This window comes from Schistocerca nitens, chromosome 4, assembly GCF_023898315.1.
Source record: "Schistocerca nitens isolate TAMUIC-IGC-003100 chromosome 4, iqSchNite1.1, whole genome shotgun sequence".
Taxonomy (NCBI): domain Eukaryota; kingdom Metazoa; phylum Arthropoda; class Insecta; order Orthoptera; family Acrididae; genus Schistocerca; species Schistocerca nitens.
Window position 1 is genome coordinate 298,513,330 of NC_064617.1, and position 18,612 is coordinate 298,531,941.

General features: G+C 42.8%; 1 protein-coding gene across 1 annotated transcript in view; it reads left to right on the top strand.

Annotated features, from left to right (window-relative positions):
- Positions 1–18,612, top strand: part of LOC126252264 (facilitated trehalose transporter Tret1-like) — a 39,611-nt gene that overhangs the window by 17,420 nt on the left and 3,579 nt on the right. The window contains exons 3-4 of the mRNA XM_049953137.1: positions 4,388–4,611; positions 16,751–16,963. Of these exons, the coding sequence (XP_049809094.1) occupies positions 4,388–4,611; positions 16,751–16,963 (437 nt within the window). The remainder of the gene's footprint in view (positions 1–4,387; positions 4,612–16,750; positions 16,964–18,612) is intronic.

Consider the following 18,612-nt stretch of genomic DNA (forward strand, 5'->3'; position numbering starts at 1 on the left):
ATCGGCCAACATCTCTAGGGATGCTGAAAGACAACATCTGACGCCAATGCCTCACCATAACTCCGGACATGCTTTACAGTGCTGTTCACAACATTATTCCTCGACTACAGCTGTTGTTGAGGAATGGTGGTGGACATATTGAGCATTTCTTGTAAAGAACATCATCTTTGCTTTGTCTTACTTTGTTGTGCTAATTATTGCTATTCTGATCAGATGAAGCGCCATCTGTTGGACATTTTTTGAACGTTTGTATTTTTTGGTTCTAATAAAAGCGCATGTCATTCAAAGCATGTGTGTCAATTTGTACCTCTCTATCTACATTATTCCGTGATTTATTCAGTTTTCAAATTTATACTGACTTTGTGATCACCCAGTACATTACATCTCCCCTACGCATCACACAATGCTCGATGGCATTTAAGTTGGAAGAACGGGCAGGCCAGTCCTTTCGACAAAGAGCCTCTCGTTCCAAGAGCTCTTCCACTTGCACTGCACGAAAACGATCATGTTCGACAGTGTTTTTGGTAGCTTTACGTGTACCCACCTCTCGCTATGACGGTATGCGTCCAACACTGTCGAACATGATCATTTTGGTGGTCCAGGCGTTACGGCATAGGTGGCAGAATGTTGCAGGGGCATACTGATCCTAAAATTATTGATCACGGTACACTCACCAGTCAGTGTTATTGTGACACTGCGCTTCTCCCCTACGTGCGTCTTCTGGTGTATGCATTCGGCCCTGAGTTCACTTTTATGGATGAAAATGTGCGACCGCATCGAAAAGCGCCGGTGGAGAGCTCTTGGAACGAACAGGTATTTGACGAATGGACTTGCTTGCCCGTTCCCCTGACTTAAATCCCACGTTTGCGATGCGTTGTGTAGACGCATTGCAGGATCTCCACATGCACCAACAACCATCATGGTGGAGAAATGGACGCATTCCAACAAGAACGCCTCACCAACTCTGTGGTCAGTATGCGAGCACGTTTCAGAACATGTACTGCGTACCGTGGTGAACACAGTCCCTATTGAAAGGGATGTCGCGCTTTTTTTTTAATGTCCACCGAATCATCATGAATCGAGGTGACTTCAGTATAATTATTGTCTATTAGTAAAAGTGTAATTTCTGTTTGTCTCATTGACTATTTCTTTCATATACCTTCTATACTATACTGTACCAGTTCTTTCAATGTGTTGTGCAAATTTCATCGAGCTGAGTTTTCTGGCAGTGACACATGATGCGAATGTTACTTCTGTCCTTAAGTTTTGAATACCAATCCCTCCCATGGTTGCAAGTGGTACACTAGGTCTTATGGACACGTTGGGTAATCCGCGTTGATACACCAACAAATTGATCACCTTCTCTCACCTTGACGTCCGTCTTCTTGACGGATCTTGCCCAATCAACCGCCACCAGCAGCGATAACGGTGCTTATGGCTCGAAGATTATCTAGAGACCGAAACTGGTTGCCATCAAAATAAACATCTACTGCGGTGGAGACTGTTCTACACAATTTTAACTTTCACCCTTTCGTCATGAGCACGTCTAAATGCAATAGCTCCTTTCTGCCAAGTCAACCCATTTTTATTCTCGGACATAATGGCTATGTTTGTGAACCGTGAGTGTGTGGGATAATTATTTATTTCTAGTTTCTGCTACCAGTTACTTTTTTATTTTATGTTTAATCTAACATATACAACGCGTTTCGAACATGTTGTGTTCATCTTCAGGCGTTTATACATACATACATACAAATATACAGAGAAATTTTACTTAAAAATAAAGAGTCTTAAACTAGATTAATTGTGGTGTGCGTACTGTAAGACCTTCGATACACACACCATCAGATTTTTTTGACTTGTCGCTCTAACGAAGTAGGCGAGTGTCAGCAATATGTCTCGTGGTCTTATCGTGGCGTGTTTATCTTCTGCCATTAGGTCAGACGATAGAAATGCCACTTGCACGCTTAGAGCAGCAGATTGACGGTGACCAACTTTAAACAGAACTTGATTAATTTTCACACACATTTATTAAAATAATAAAAAAATCATAGATATTACGTAACTTGATTCTGGATGCTGTTAACAATTGACAATCTGAAGTTCCTTTGGTCTTGGTACATTAATCTTATTCTCACATTTCTGATACTTGACAAAGCGTCTACACATTTCTCTTCATGGCTATCTACAGGAATATGATAATCTCATTAGGCGCAGACTGAAACTTGACTACAGACTAATGCAGGCTAATGCAGACTGACTAATCGGAGGTCTGTACACTTGTTATAATACCTTGCGCGTTCATGTATCTCACTGCGCGAGTGTGATCCGCGAGGAGAAAAGGTTCTACGTTACATATTAATACGCGGATCGGCGGAAGCAGAATTTGGTCCGTCTCTAAGACAGCGCTATCTCGTTGTACGGAGACGGACGAGCGCTGCACCTGCGCTGTTGTGCTTAGTGGGGCGTGCTCTATTGGGAAAGTTGTGTACGCGCTGGCTACGCGGAACTATGTATACAACATTAAAATAGAAATCTTTGTCCATTATTTGTTACTGTAGCGGATGGTGTGGCTGGTGTGGCAGCCATACACTGCACCCCTCCTCCCCCCCCCCCCCCCCAAAATGCCACACCATCTGGTATGATTTTTTTTCCGTAATTTAATTGAAAGCTTTGTTGCTTTAGTAAAAATAAAATTGGTTCTTTTTGTCGTGACAGAATAAATTACTATTTATCACACCAGATTTCTCGGAGAACAGCAGCAACATGTGTAATTGATCCAGCTTTAAGAAATTCTATTACCTTTTAGCGGAAAATTCGTGCGGTACTCTCCGACGTTAGAAAAGTCGTGGTGTTCCGTTCGGAGCAGGAGGCGGCTGTCTTTTCTCATTCGCGATATCGAAAATTACTAAAAATGAACAGAATTTTTTTTTTTCGGAGGAAGATCGCGCGGAGAAAACAGACAGAAGTTACATGAAAGAAACCTAAGGGACCAACTAATTGGATTTGTACGAACATATAAACGGAACTGAAAGAACTTGGAATAAACACTATAGCGATGTCGTCACGACAGCCTCCTGTTCCGACAGAACACACGCTGGATCATAAGCTGCATAAATCTTTTAAACAGAAAAGATTATCACAAGTACAATTAATGAAAATAAGGTTGAGAGATTTTCTTTGAAATTAAATAAACTTCAAGGCTTCAAGTATTATATTATGAAACGGAAACTTACATTAACATGGCCACCCATTGTGGCGGTGGAGCGAATTTTCATGATACACATTCTCACTTGTTTGTGGCTACATATATTTTTAATCACTTAAACTCTTAAATTTACAATAAAATTATTATATCAGTATGGAGCACAATACTTTTGCGTCCGACTCGCAACACATTCACAGAAGAACAGCTAGAGAGCGGCGCGGCTCCCTGCAGAAGTAAAAATTGGCAATTGTTATTTTGAAACATAGGTGCATCGTTTTCTTACTGATCGATAGCAGCATATAACAGTTTATAGCTATCGTGATATTCTGCGCTTTTCAGGAGCGCGGCAAAGATATCTGGTTACAACATTCATTGGTATATGTTAAAAGTTCGCACATACTGACGCGAATACAGAAAAAAAAAACTTTTACATGTTAAAATCGCAGTGATAAAGGCTGTAATGTCACAACCAGCCGCTATAATAACAAATAATGGACAAAGAGTTTTATATTAATCTAGTTTAAGACTGTTTATTTTTAAGTAACATTTCCCTGTATGTATGTATGTATAAACGCCTGAAGATGAAAAGAACATGTTCGAAACGCGTTGTATTATGTTAGATTAAACATAAAATAAAAAAGTGACTGATAGCAGAAACTAGGAGTAAATAATCAACCCATTTTACTGAGATGATTCCTCACGACAGGTTGGCATACACTTACTCCTTGACTGCTATGTCTCATTTGAGCTTGTTTGTAAATGTTGCATTCCGATCACGAGACGTGTCCGAGGCGTAGCGAGCGATCAGACAGTTTCACCAACTGCGACATGGTCGCATATAAAAACAGTGATCCAATACTGTCAAATGTTTTTTATTCCGGTCTTTGATCACAATATGAATTCTTTAGACGATGACCGGTTTCAGTCCGTAATAACCATCCTCAGATCTTTTTTACACAATGTCCTAAAGTGATAAGGCCATAATGGCATATTTATATGTTTTGACGATGCCATTATGGTCTTATCACTTTAGGACACGGTGTAAAAAAGGTCTGAGGATGGTCATTACGGACTGAAACCGGTCATTTTCTAAAGAATTCATATTGTGATCAAAGACAGGAATAAAAAACATTTGATCGGACAGTTTTCGGTACAAACAGCTGTTGTTGTTGTCCGCAGGTATCCTGTACGTGTACGTGGTGGGCAAGTGGGCGCCGCTGGTGTGGCTGTCCGTGGTGTGCGCCATCCCGCCCATCCTGTTCTTCGTGCTGTTCTTCTTCGTGCCGGAGTCGCCCATCTTCCTGCTGTCCAAGGACAGGCGGGAGGAGGCCATCCGAGCTCTGCACTGGTTCCGCGGTGGCGATGAGGCTGACATCACCGACGACCTGGCCGAGATGGAGCAGGTAGGGCGGCCGTTCAGTGAATCTTTCTCACTGAGGCGTGTCTAAATCTACATTTGACCAAAGAAAACCATCGTACGAGGTGTGGTGTACATTATAAAGGGGTTGGACAAAACTACGGGAACACCACGAGAACATAAATTGGATGTTAGCCAAGCCTGCGGGTTGCGGTGTCGTATTTGACCACGAATAGCAGCTGTACAATGACCTCAACATGTTGCTCAGTGTCAGTCGTGGTCAGAGCAGTATTCTGTTCAGTTGCGAGTGCCTTATGTCGAAGCTAAGTGAGTTCGAACTTGGGCGAATTGTTGGTGCTCCTTCTATAGGTGCTTCCTAACCAAAGTAGCCAAGGTGTTTGGTGTTTCAAGAGGCATCATATCGAAGATTTATACCACATACAGGGAAATCGGAAAATTATCATTCGCTAAGTCAAAAAGTAGACGAAAGTATGTGTTGAGTGATCGTGATAGACCTCATTGAAGGTTCTCAGGAAAAATAGGACAAAGACAACTGGAAAAGTCATTTCAGAACTGAATGTCACACTCACGAACCCTGTCACCACCAAAACAACACGAATGGGGGTCCATAAACAGGGAGTTGTAAAGCGAGCTGGAATTCCAAAATCGCTCATCATTGATACAAATGCCCTTAGCAGGAAAATATTAAGCCGAAGCTATAAAACCCGGACTATGGATCAAAAGGTTTTTTGGTCTGATGAGCCTTGTTTCACGCTGTTTACAGCTTCTGGCCGAGTTTGAGCTCCAACAGTGAAACATGGCATGGGTTTGGTGATGATTTGAGGAGGGGTAGAACGGTACTCCATGGGCCCCATAGTTACTCTATAAGGTCGCGTTACTGTCTAGGATTATGTGATCATTTTGGCTCACATGGTCCGTCCCATGGTACAATGTTCGTTCCCTGATGGTGATGCTGTCTTACAAGAAGACAGGGCCGCTGATTAGAAAGCTCGCATCATTCTGGACGTGCTTTTTGCGCATGAGGATGAACTGTCGCAACTCCCTTGGCAACCACAGTCACCAGATGTCAATATTATTCAGCCATCGTGCTCTACTTCGGTAAGAATGCTGCGTGATTGCTGTCCGCCTTAATTGTCTGCACACGAATTCGCCACTATTTTGCAGTAATAATTACATAAGATTCATTTAAAAACCATACGGGACCTGTATTTATCCTTTACGAGGCGGCTGGGAACTGTTTTGAATGCAGACGGTTTTCAACATCGTTTTAGGCATGGCAATGTGTTTTGTGAGTTTAATATTTTTGTTCACACCCGTGTACGGCCTAACGTACCCAGACGTTGTTCCAAATGGGTTTTACAGCCGTCGCGACCTCACCTCCTATCAAACAGCATTTTACTTAAAATCGATTGTGTTTTGACACGTATTAATTTCAAAACTTTTCAGCTAACCTTCAGAGAATTTTGTAGGTATAAGACTGAAACACTCGAAAATGCCAAGAAATTTTAGAAAATAACAAAGGTTGTTCAACACAATATACAGTTGAGTTGCTCGCGCGACGGATAGCCCACGAGGATGTGCTTGCAGCCACACTGTCTGTACAAATGTTCTGGCCAAGTAAAGGCGGCCTCATAATTTTTTTTTTTTTTGGTCATCAGTCTACTGTGCTAACCTCTTCAACTCAGAGTAGCACTTGCAACCTACGTCCTCAATTATTTGCTTGACGTATTCCAATCCCTGTCTTCCTCTACAGTTTTTGCCCTCTACAGCTCCCTCTAGTACCATGGACGTCATTCCCCCATGTCTTAGCAGATGTCCTATCATCCTGTCCGTTCTCTTTATCAGTGTTTTCCACATATTCCTTTCCTCTCCGATTTTGCGTAGAACCTCCTCATTCCTTACCTTATCAGTCCACCTAATTTTCAACATTCGTCTATAGCACCACATCTCAAATGCTTCGATTCTCTGCTGTTCCGGTTTGCCTACAGTCCATGTTTCACTACCATACAATGCTGTACTCCAGACGTACATCCTCAGAAATTTCTTCCTCAAATTAAGGCCGGTATTTGATATTAGTAGACTTCTCTTGGCCAGAAATGCCTTTTTTGCCATAGCGAGTCTGCTTTTGATGTCCTCCTTGCTCCGTCCGTCATTGGTTATTTTACTGCCTAGGTAGCAGAATTCCTTAACTTCATTGACTTCGTGAACATCAATCCTGATGTTAAGTTTCTCGCTGTTCTCATTTCTACTACTTCACATTACCTTCGTCTTTCTCCGATTTACTCTCAAACCATACTGTGTACTCATTAGACTGTTCATTCCGTTCAGCAGATCATTTAATTCTTCTTCACTTTCACTCAGAATAGCAATGTCATCAGCGAATCGTATCATTGATATCCTTTCACCTTGTATTTTAATTCCACTCCTGAACCTTTCTTTTATTTCCATCATTGCTTCCTCGATGTACAGATTGAAGAGTAGGGGCGAAAGGCTACAGCCTTGTCTTACACCCTTCTTAATACGAGCACTTCGTTCTTGATCATCTACTCTTATTATTCCCTCTTGGTTGTTGTACATATTGTATATGACCCGTCTCTCCCTATAGCTTACCCCTACTTTTTTCAGAATCTCGAACACCTTGCACCATTTTATATTGTCGAACGCTTTTTCCAGGTCGACAAATCCTATGAAAGTGTCTTGTTTTCTTTAGCCTTGCTTCCATTATTAGCCGTAACGTCAGAATTGCCTCTCTCGTCCCTTTACTTTTCCTAAAGCCAAATTGATCGTCACCTAGAGCATTCTCAATTTTCTTTTCCATTCTTCTGTATATTATTCTTGTAAGCAGCTTCGATGCATGAGCTGTTAAGCTGATTGTGCGATAATTCTCGCACTTGTCAGCTCTTGCCGTCTTCGGAATTGTGTGGATCATGCTTTTCCGAAATTCAGATGGTATGTCGCCAGACTCATATATTCTACACACCAACGTGAATAGTCGTTTTGTTGCCACTTCCCCCAATGATTTTAGAAATTCTGATGGAATGTTATCTATCCCTTCTGCCTTATTTGACCGTAAGTCCTCCAAAGCTCTTTTAAATTCCGATTCTAATACTGGATCTCCTATCTTTTCTAAATCGACTCCTGTTTCTTCTTCTATCACATCAGACAAATATTCACCCTCATAGAGGCTTTCAATGTATTCTTTCCACCTATCTGCTCTCTCCTCTGCATTTAACAGTGGAATTCCCGTTGCACTCTTAATGTTACCACCGTTGCTTTTAATGTCACCAAAGGTTGTTTTGACTTTCCTGTATGCTGAGTCTGTCCTTCCGACAGTCATATCTTTTTCGATGTCTTCACATTTTTCCTGCAGCCATTTAGTCTTAGCTTCTCTGCACTTCCTACTTATTTCATTCCTCAGCGACTTGTATTTCTGTATTCCTGATTTTCCCGGAACATGTTTGTACTTCCTACTTTCATCAATCAACTGAAGTATTTCTTCTGTTACCCATGGTTTCTTCGCAGCTACCTTCTTTGTACCTATGTTTTCCTTCCCAACTTCTGTGATGGCCCTTTTTAGAGATGTCCATTCCTCTTCAACTGTACTGCCTACTGCGCTATTCCTTATTGCTGTATCTATAGCGTTAGAGAACCTCAAACGTATCTCGTCATTCCTTAGTACTTCCGTATCCCACTTCTTTGCGTGTTGATTCTTCCTGACTAATCTCTTGAACTTCAGCCTACTCTTCATCACTACTATATTGTGATCTGAGTCTATATCTGCTCCTGGGTACGCCTTACAATCCAGTATCTGATTTCGGAATCTCTGTCTGACCATGATGTAATCTAATTGAAATCTTCCCGTATCTCCCGGCCTTTTCCAAGTATACCTCCTCCTCTTGTGATTCTTGAACAGGGTATTCGCTATTACTAGCTGAAACTTGTTACAGAACTCAATTAGTCTTTCTCCTCTTTCATTCCTTGTCCCAAGCCCATATTCTCCTGTAACCTTTTCTTCTACTCCTTCCCCTACAACTGCATTCCAGTCAACCATGACTATTAGATTTTCGTCCCCCTATACATACTGCATTACCCTTTCAATATCCTCATACACTTTATCTGTTCATCTTCAGCTTGCGACGTCGGCATGTATACCTGAACTGTCGTTGTCGGTGTTGGTCTGCTGTCGATTCTGATTAGAACAACCCGGTCACTGAACTGTTCACAGTAACACACCCTCTGCCCTACCTTCCTATTCATAACGAATCCTACACCTGTTATACCATTTTCTGCTGCTGTTGATATTACCCGATACTCATCTGACTAGAAATCCTTGTCTTCCTTCCACTTCACTTCACTGACCCCTACTGTATCTAGATTGAGCCTTTGCATTTCCCTTTTCAGATTTTCTAGTTTCCCTACCACATTCAAGCTTCTGACATTCCACGCCCCGACTCGTAGAACGTTATCCTTTCGTTGATTATTCAATCTTTTTCTCATGGCACTACTAGCAATAAGAAATCCGACTTGTTTCGTAAGTCCACCGCTACATCTCGCAAACCACAGGAAACTGAGTAAGGATAAATGAAATGGAAAAGCCTTCCTAATAATAAAAAATAAGAGAAAGACGGACTTTCCCGGAAGTAGGCGTAAACGACTGAAAGAAGGAGCACTGTGCCATTTGTATAGCAATAGCCTGTAAACCTGTATGCACAAGCGCTGTGCTAAACCAAATATTGATAATGATGAGTGCATACAACGATCTTATATCGCATATATTATGAAATTCTGAAAATCATGAAACTCTGTTGCAGTCATAGTTCCTAAATCAGTTACACGACACAGGTACTTTTAAAATTTTCAGGCGATTGCTTTTCAGATGTATTCCTCCCAGCTACAGTTTCTTGATAGCTATATTCAAATTATGTACAAAGCATCGAAATAAAAAAAATTATTATTAACATTTGAAGATTTTCTACATTTTACTACTATTGCATCAAAATCGTTGATGTAACTGTTTAAAACTTGGCGTGACAGCAAGTTATATGTAGGGGGGTGGGGATGGAGAGAGCAACAATGAACTGTGAATGCAACCCCCGCCTCTCCCTTCGTTTCCCCAGACCCCCCCCCCCCTCCATAGGTCTACCTCTAACTGTACCAAACCTTGGAAACAGAGAGAGCGCTTTTCTACGTGGAACATATGTTCTAGTCAAAACTTTAGACACATATTATACTGACTGTATAAAACGTGAAATACTGTCGAGCCAATGAGGTATGCAGCATGTAAACGCAGGCTGCCGCGGCCGTTGTCACAGTCAATAAAATTCTTCTGGGTCTGAGGCCGCATTGTCAACTGTAAAATCCGTATTATAGCTGAAAATGCGGCCTCAAATCCAGAAGAATTTTATTGGCTGAGGTACGCAGTGTGCGTATGGCATTATTGGTCAGGAGTCCATCTCTGGTACGTTCGGCCGTTCTTTTTACTTGATGTCTCATGGACGACTTGCACGTCTATGATGATGTTGACAATAGGAAAATGAGGTCGACACATACACGCAGTGTTCAGCCGACAAAATCCCCAACATCGCTGGAATCGAACACGGAGTGCCGGAGCCAAGAGACAGCAAAGTTAACAGGAAGACCACGAACTGTTGACGAGGTGTGTGGTACTATCTAAATTTACACCTGTAACGAGAAAGTCATCTTACAGTTTGTGGCAGACGGTGCTTCGGGTACCTTGCCACTTCACACCTTCCCTATTTCAGTCGGGCAGAACGGCTATTAGCGAGCCTCCGTGAGAGATTGCTCATCTCTGATGTTACCTGTGTGATATTTTCGCGGGATTTACGTAACGTAAGTCTTCTAGGTACGTACATGAAAATCTCCGTGATATTCTGTACTCTTTTGTAGCTTCTGTCACTGTAGTTGGATGAACGTGTCTGTGCTGTTTTCTAAACGAACTACTAAAGGACAGAAGCAGAAGTAGTTAACTAAAATTTGTACCAAAGCTGGGATTGAACCCAACTCGCTTGCTTATTAAGCAAATGTGTTATCCACTACACCACGCTGCTTTGTGGCGAAACACACGTGCATGGACTACCCTAATGCAGTGCCCTCCATAGCTCAAACCTAGTGTAGTCTATGCAACTCTCTGAACTACACTGCCAGGGTCATATAGTAGATAACACAGCTGCATAGTACGCAGGAAGCCAAGGTTCATGTCCCGCTCTCGGCACAAATTTTAATTAACTACTTCAGCTTCTGACTTTATCGAAGATAAAGTTGAGCCTCAATATGTCTCCATGAAAATTAATTCCATCACATAAATAAATCACATACACTTGAGGTACAGGTAGGATTTCCTCATTACATACAAATATGGGGTGCTATTTCGATACCGGAGTACCTCAGTGATGCTGACTGTTCAAAAAGGGGAAAATCAAGATGGGTTAGGGTGTGAATTTAAGTTTGTGTTATGCAGGTCTTGGAACAGAGTAGTCCATGTTGCAGTAATGTTAGCTAAAGTGGCTCTAAGAACTATGGGACTTAATACCTGAGGTCATCAGTCCCATAGACTTAGAACTATTTAAACCTAACTAACCTAAGGACATCACACACATCCATGCCCGAGGCAGGATTCGAACCTGCGACCATAGCAGCAGCGCAGGTCGGGACTGAAGCGCCTATAACCGCAAGGCCACAGCGGCCGGCTAAAATGGCAGGATGGTGTAGTGTATAATACAATTGACTAATAAGCAACAGAACTGGGTTCAAGTTCCAGCCTTAGCACAAATTTTAATACATTAATCCAGCTTCTACCGCTGTAGAAGATAAAACGGAGATTCAATATGTCTCCAATAAAACGTAGTTCCATGTGGTAAATGAAATCCGCTGCTATTCTTTATTCTCTACTACCTCTAATAGCATTATTTGATGAGGGCTCCATACCAAAATGTAATACTCAAGTACGGGACAAGTGAGCGTTTCGTATGCTACCTCCTTGTTTGGTGGACTAGAAAATGGTTCAAATGGCTCTGAGCACTAAGGCTTCTGAGGTCATCAGAACCCCTAGAACACTTAGAACTACTTGAACCTAAATAACCTAAGGACATCACACACATCCATGCCCAAGGCAGGATTCGAACCTGCGACCGTAGCGGTCACGTGGTTCCAGACTGAAGCGCCTAGGCCGGCCGCGGTGGTCTCGTGGTTCTAGGCGCGCAGTCCGGAACCGCTTGACTGCTACGGTCGCAGGTTCGAATCCTGCCTCGGGCAGGGATGTGTGTGATGTCCTTAGGTTAGTTAGGTTTAAGTAGTTCTAAGTTCTAGGGGACTGATAACCACAGCAGTTGAGTCCCATAGTGCTCAGAGCCATTTGAACCATTTTTTGAAGCGCCTAGAACCGCTCGGCCACACAGGCCGGCTGGTGGACTAGACCTCCTGATGATTCATAGAATGAAAACATGGTCCAAGTAGGCTGCTTCCTGTTTATTATCTGTTCAGTTGGCTAGTTTCAACCGCGGGTAATTTTCAAGCACGTACACCATGTGACCAAACGTACCCAGACACCCCCAAAAACATACATTTTTCATATTAGGTGCAGGTACTCCATATCAGCGACCGCAGTAGTCATTAGACATCGTAAGAGAGCAGAATGGGGCACTCCGCGGAACTCACGGACTTCGAACGTGGTTAGGTGATTGGGTGCCACATGTGTCATACGCCTGTGAGCGAGATTTCCACACACCTAAACATGCATAGGTCCACTGTTTCCGATGCGGTAGTGAAGTTGAAACGTCAACGACGCGTACAGCACAAAAAGCGTAGACGCCGACCTCGTCTATTGACTGGCACAGACTGCCGACAGTTGAAGAGGGTCGTAATGTGTAATAGGCAGACATCTATCCAGACCATCACACAGGAATTCCAAACTGCAAGTACTATGACAGTTAGGCGGGAGGTGAGAAAACTTGGATTTCGTGATCGAGGGGCTCCTCATAAGCAACACATCACGCCGGTAAATGCCAAATGACGCCTCACTTGGTCGAAAAACGTTGTATGGAGTGACGAATCACGGTAGACAATGTGGCGATCCGATAGCAGGGTGTGGATATGGCAAATGCGCAGTGAACGTCATCTGCCAGCGGGTGTAGTGCCAACAGTAAAATTCGGAGGCGATGGTGTTATGGTGTGGTCGCGTTTTTCATGGAGGGGGCTTGCACCCCTTGTTGTTTTGCGTGGCACTATCACAGCACGGGCCTACATTGATGTTTTAAGCACCTTCTTGCTACCCTCTGTTGAAGTGCAATTCGGGGATGACGATTGCATCTTTCAACACGATCGAGCACATGTTTATAATGCACGGCCTGTGGCCGAGTGGTTACACGACAATAAAATCCCTGTAATGGACTGGCCTGCACAGAGTCCTGACCTGAATCTTAAAGATCACCTTTGGGATGATTTGGAACGACGGCTTCGTGCCAGGCCTCTGCGATCGACATCGATACCCCTCCTCGGTGCAGCACTCCGTGAAGAAAGGGCTGTCATTCCCTAAAAAACGTTCCAGCACCTGATTGAACGTAAGTCTGCGAGAGTAGAAGTTGTCATCTTGGCTAAGGGTGGTCCAACATGAATTCCAGCATTACAGATGGATGGCACCACGAACTTGTAAGTCATTTTCTACCAGGTGTCCGGATACCTTTGATCACATAGTGTATTTTAAACTTCATGCTTCGTTCCACATTCTCAAACATTGCTGGTGCATTTTATCATACTCAAAACTCATTGAGGCTGTGGACACTCAACAAAATAAAATTTGAGGAAGTCTTCCTGAAGACTGTTCCAATGTCTCAGTGTCTGGCATCTTCCTCTCCTAATGTTTTACCTGATCGCTCCATTTTAAATACCAACATACGCTCACGGAAGTGAGTTCGATACTTGTGTAATAAAAACACAGTTATTTCCATCCATTTATGCGCTATTTTTTACTTTCGTTTACGTTTATGCTGAACTGCCGGTTCACCAAGCATCAATCATTTGCAGGTCTTCCCCCTTTTCGCTACAGTTTTCCAACAGTGCGACTTCTCAGTACAGAATGAAACCGGACTCTACCAGGATGACTACTCCATCTACGAAGGAGGTAGCGTGGAAAATACTCGTTTGCCGCAGGACTGAGTATTAGTCCTCTATGTGGGTCCGCCGCGCGGTTTAAGGCGCCATGTCAGGATTTGCGTGGCCCCTTCCGCCGGAGGTTTGAGTCCTCCCTCGGGCATGGGTGTGTGTGTTGTTCAAAAAAATGGTTCAAATGGCTCTGAGCACTATGGGACTCAACTGCTGAGGTCATATGTCCCCTAGAACTTAGAACTACTTAAACCTAACTAACCTAAGAACATCACACACATCCATGCCCGAGGCAGGATTCGAACCTGCGACCGTAGCGGTAGCGCGGTTCCGGACTGTAGCGCCTAGAACCGCTCGGCCAATCCGGCCGGCGTGTGTGTTGTTCTTAGCATAAGTTAGTGTAAGTAGTGTGTAAGTCTAGGGCCAGATGACCTCAGCAGTTTGGTCCTCAGGAATTCACACACATTTGAACATTTTATATGGTTCCCTTACCAGATAAATTTTATACAGGTAATTGAATAGAATCTAAGTTCACAAATTATGAAGGTTGTTTAGGGACATTTTATGAATGTTTTGCTACAAGGGAACCGTGCTCTCTGATGGCTCGTTACAGAATATTTGCATTCCGTTTCATTTCTTACCTCCATTTTTCTGGATATTTGAACTGCTCTGAAAATATCTACACGACAGTGCGAATCTTGTTGGTATGAGCTATGTGTCTTGTTTGGAAGGAAACTTCTTCCACTCACTCATGGATTTTGCTGTTGACAATAGTAATGTATAGTTTACCATTCACACTCATTTACGTTCGGTATTGCTCGATTCTGTGCCGGGTTTGTTTTTCCTGCAATGTCAGATGTACTGTACGTTAACAATCCGCCCACATAGCCGTGCGTGTTAAAGCGGCTCTACGGTGACGGGGAGATGCGCCTGTACCGGATCGAATCCGCCCTGACGACGAGGGTCGGTGTGCCAGCCACTTTGGATGTGGTATTTAGGCGGTTTACCACATCCCATTAGGTGAATATCAGTCTCTTACTCAAGTTCAGACACAGTTACGTGATACTCAAACATTTAGGAAAACTTCCGCTTTCTTCCACACGAATGACAGTATACGTATACTGCTGGAGCGCAAATATTGTGTCCGCGGTGCAAAGGGGTGGAAACAGAAAGGGCATGTTACCACCCCTTAAATTAACCACGCCAAATCCGTAAACAATCATGCCGACCCTGAGCCAATGCGGGACAAAGGCAGAATGAGAAGTTGGTTGTACGGTAACAGTGATCACGACGCTCAAAATTCACAAGAGTACCTGCAGGGGAAGAGGTACGCGTTGGTTAGGCAATGTACTCTGCACTGACAGAACAGATTCTGTACGTACTTCACCTGAAGTTTGTTGCTTTACTCTAGGTCATGGGTAGTCAACGTTTTCTACCTACCTCGCGCTTTTGTACCTATGATACTAATATAATTTTCTAACCGACCACCATTTCTACAGTAATGGTAATTTACAAAGTAGGAAAGTAACCTGACGTTATAAAATTCATAAATCAGAATTCCAACAAGTTGAAACATATAATAATAATTACTTAACAAACTATTGACGTCAAAATTTCATGAGAATGTAATGAAAATATCTTTGACTCCCAACTGCTCACCGTCCACTATGAAATCTGGAACGTCCACTAGCGGATGGTAGGAACCAGGTCGATTACCACTGTCCTAGGTTTCGTGTTGTGAAGGCAGTTTCACAGAAACGAAGGTAAATGGGGTAGCAATCGAAAACACTCTAATTACGTTATTAATCTGTCCCAAGGCACCGTGGACAATGGGTTCTTTATACAAAAACCCTCAGAAGATGAGCGTGACCAACTTCAGAAGTTTAGCTCCATCCTGTATGTGTAATGATAGAGAATTTAATGGAACTAACATAAAAAAAGAGTTGCAGGAAATAGTGGCTGCAGTCCGTAATGGACTGTTTGAAGAAACTGAAATAACGTTGGGAATTGCTTTAGGGGTGGAACTGTACATTTGAGCATGGTTATGTATCAGACTATTGGCAGTAAGGCCGGTATTACACTATCAAATTTCTTTGTCAAAGATTTGATCAAAGATGTGATCAAATATTCCGTCAAATATATTTGACAAAGATCTTTGACGTAGCGCTAGAAGGGGTATTACACTGTAATAATATTTTTCGTCAAAGTTCAAGATGGCTGACAACAACAACTTGCTATTAACCGCAGCAGATGCAAGTACCTCAACTGCGCTGTGTGCACATGCAGAAGAGAAGCGGTGAAAAAGAAAGGGAGCGTACCTGGGTGAAGCCGTGGGTTTTACGACGACACGATAAATGCATTCAACAAAACTTGTTGCATGAGCTTATAGTGGAGGACGTCAAGTCGTACATCAGTTACTTAAGAATGGATGAGCATACATTTCAGTATGTGCTCAGTGAAGTGTACCCTCATACCACAAAACACAATATTCACTTAAGAACTGCTACATCTGCAGAAGACAGGCTCACTGTATCACACCGATTCCTTGCTGCAGGAGAGAGTTAGGTTAGGTTAGGTTAGGTTAGGTCTCCAATCTTCTTAATCTATTTTTGTACTCAGGGTGCCTCTCGTTGTAAAGCGCTCATCAGCTTTATACTTCTGTATTAATTTTGTAGTTGTCGGTACACACCAATTGTATTTATCAGCAATGTTCATAAAAACACTACAGATGACAGAACGCTGCAGCGATGCTAGCGCTCCACGTGGTAACATGTCACATTGCAGTGAACAGAAGACAAGTGACATCTTTGATCAAATATACAGCGAGGTCCTAGATTTGATCAAATATCTGACGACATTTGACAATGTTCCCTATCACACCATCATATTTCTTTGACAAAGATATTTGACAAAGACATTTGACAAAGAAATTTGATAGAGTAATACCGGCCTAAGGGGCTATGGGTTCTCAGCAGGTGGAAAAAGCGCCACACAGTGTTAATATGAACCACTCTGATTTTTTTTTTTTTTTTTTTTTTTTGCTACAGTCTGTGACGGAGACTAAGGAGCGCACTGGCTCTCTGCGGGACATGTTCACGTCTCGCGCGGCGGTGCGAGGCCTGGCAATCGGCGTGGGCCTGCAACTGGCGCAGCAGCTGTCCGGCGTCAACATCATCATCTTCTTCTCCGTGCCCATCTTTGTTGCTGCCGGCACCTCCATGGACCCCAGCGACTGCGCCATTGTTGTCGGCGTCGTCCAGGTGAGCGTTCCAGCGCCTCGTCCTCCTCTTCGCTTGGGCACTATCTGCACCTGAATCTACATACAACACATAAATACTCTGCAAGTAACTTTCCTGTGCACGACAGAATGGCTCCACACTTTGTTTCTTTTAGCTCCAATCACGACTGGAATGGCTGCTTAAATGTCTCTTTGTATATTGTAATCAGTCTAATTAAACCTCGCCCGATAATTTCTTCAAACGACTAGTGAGGTATTGACCCACAACATAGTGAAATGAAATGGTCGTGTGCCATTGATGGCCGGGAGTCACCACCTGGTGAATCTCGGCCACCGAGTTGCAAGTCTTTTTAGTTGACCCCACATCGGGCGACTTGAGTGTGATGATGATGAAATGATGATGAGGGTAACACAACAGCCAGTCCCTGAGCGGAGAAAATTTCAGACCCGGCCGCCATATCATCAGTTGGGATATGCTGCCACTTATCAGGAACATTCGATTATAGAAATATAGCATTTTATTAGACAAATTACGCTTTTATGGAATAAATGGTACAGTACATTGCAGATTTAGTTCCTGTTCCACAGGATCCGATCATGGCTACTTGCTGTTCTTGCTCTGTGTTTTATTTGAATCACGTTGACGGATTATACTTTTTCTAGATTATGAAAAATAGACCTTACAATGCTTGTGTATGATTAGATTCCAAAGTTTATGATGTTCTCATGTTACAGTTACTGTTAACACAAGAAGAATAGCTCAGTTAAGTAACGGAATTTGTACAGGACTGAAAGGTTGAAGTCGTATGATTAAATTAAGGAGCATTGACATAAACTGACAAAGTTCAGAAATTTGTGGATCTGATGACAGAGCTATACCAATTGATGGTATAGAAGCATTATTGTCAAGCCGAGTAAAGGAGCAGTAACAGTGAAGTAAATGATGCTGTCGACTAATCTTTATATAATCAACCAGTGTCTTAAAACTGCAGGTACCATCGTAGAATGCTTTGAGCTGTAGAAGGTGTAGTGTTGTACTCTTGAACGCAGTTACACCGTAAATATATAACTGAATTGTAATCGTTGAAAGGTAGAACACGAACTCCTTTTCTTGCCATGTTGTCGCCATCTTGACTCGACGCGCCTTTCGTAGTAATTAAGCGGACTAGCTGCACCAGAGAGACTCCTACCGGCAATCACACGAGCTGCCAGTTCATGATAGGAGGCAATATAAAAGTTTAGTTCCAATGTGTAGCTTAAAATCTACCCCTAGTTTCCATAATTCTTCATGTACCCTTGTGAGATGGAATGAATCTTTTTGAAACGCCTTGTGTATCCACAGAAATAGATCTACAATGCTGGCAGTTGATATTTCAACACCAGGAAAGATTGAAAATAACGAAACTTTACTCCATGCGCACATCCAGTATAGTAGGAAAAATACATGATTAAATTTGCGGGCGATTTCATAATATACTCGATGCAAAACCTAGTATACAGAGTTTCTACCTGTTGCAGCAACAATGACTCTAACTCGGATAAGTATCTATTGGAACAGGGTTTGGATGACTGTTATGGGTAAGTCATTCTCTGCTGTTTGCGCTCTGTGCTATGGTTCATACATGTCAATAATGCGGCATGCGAATATAGGCGTACAAGTTCCTCGGCGAG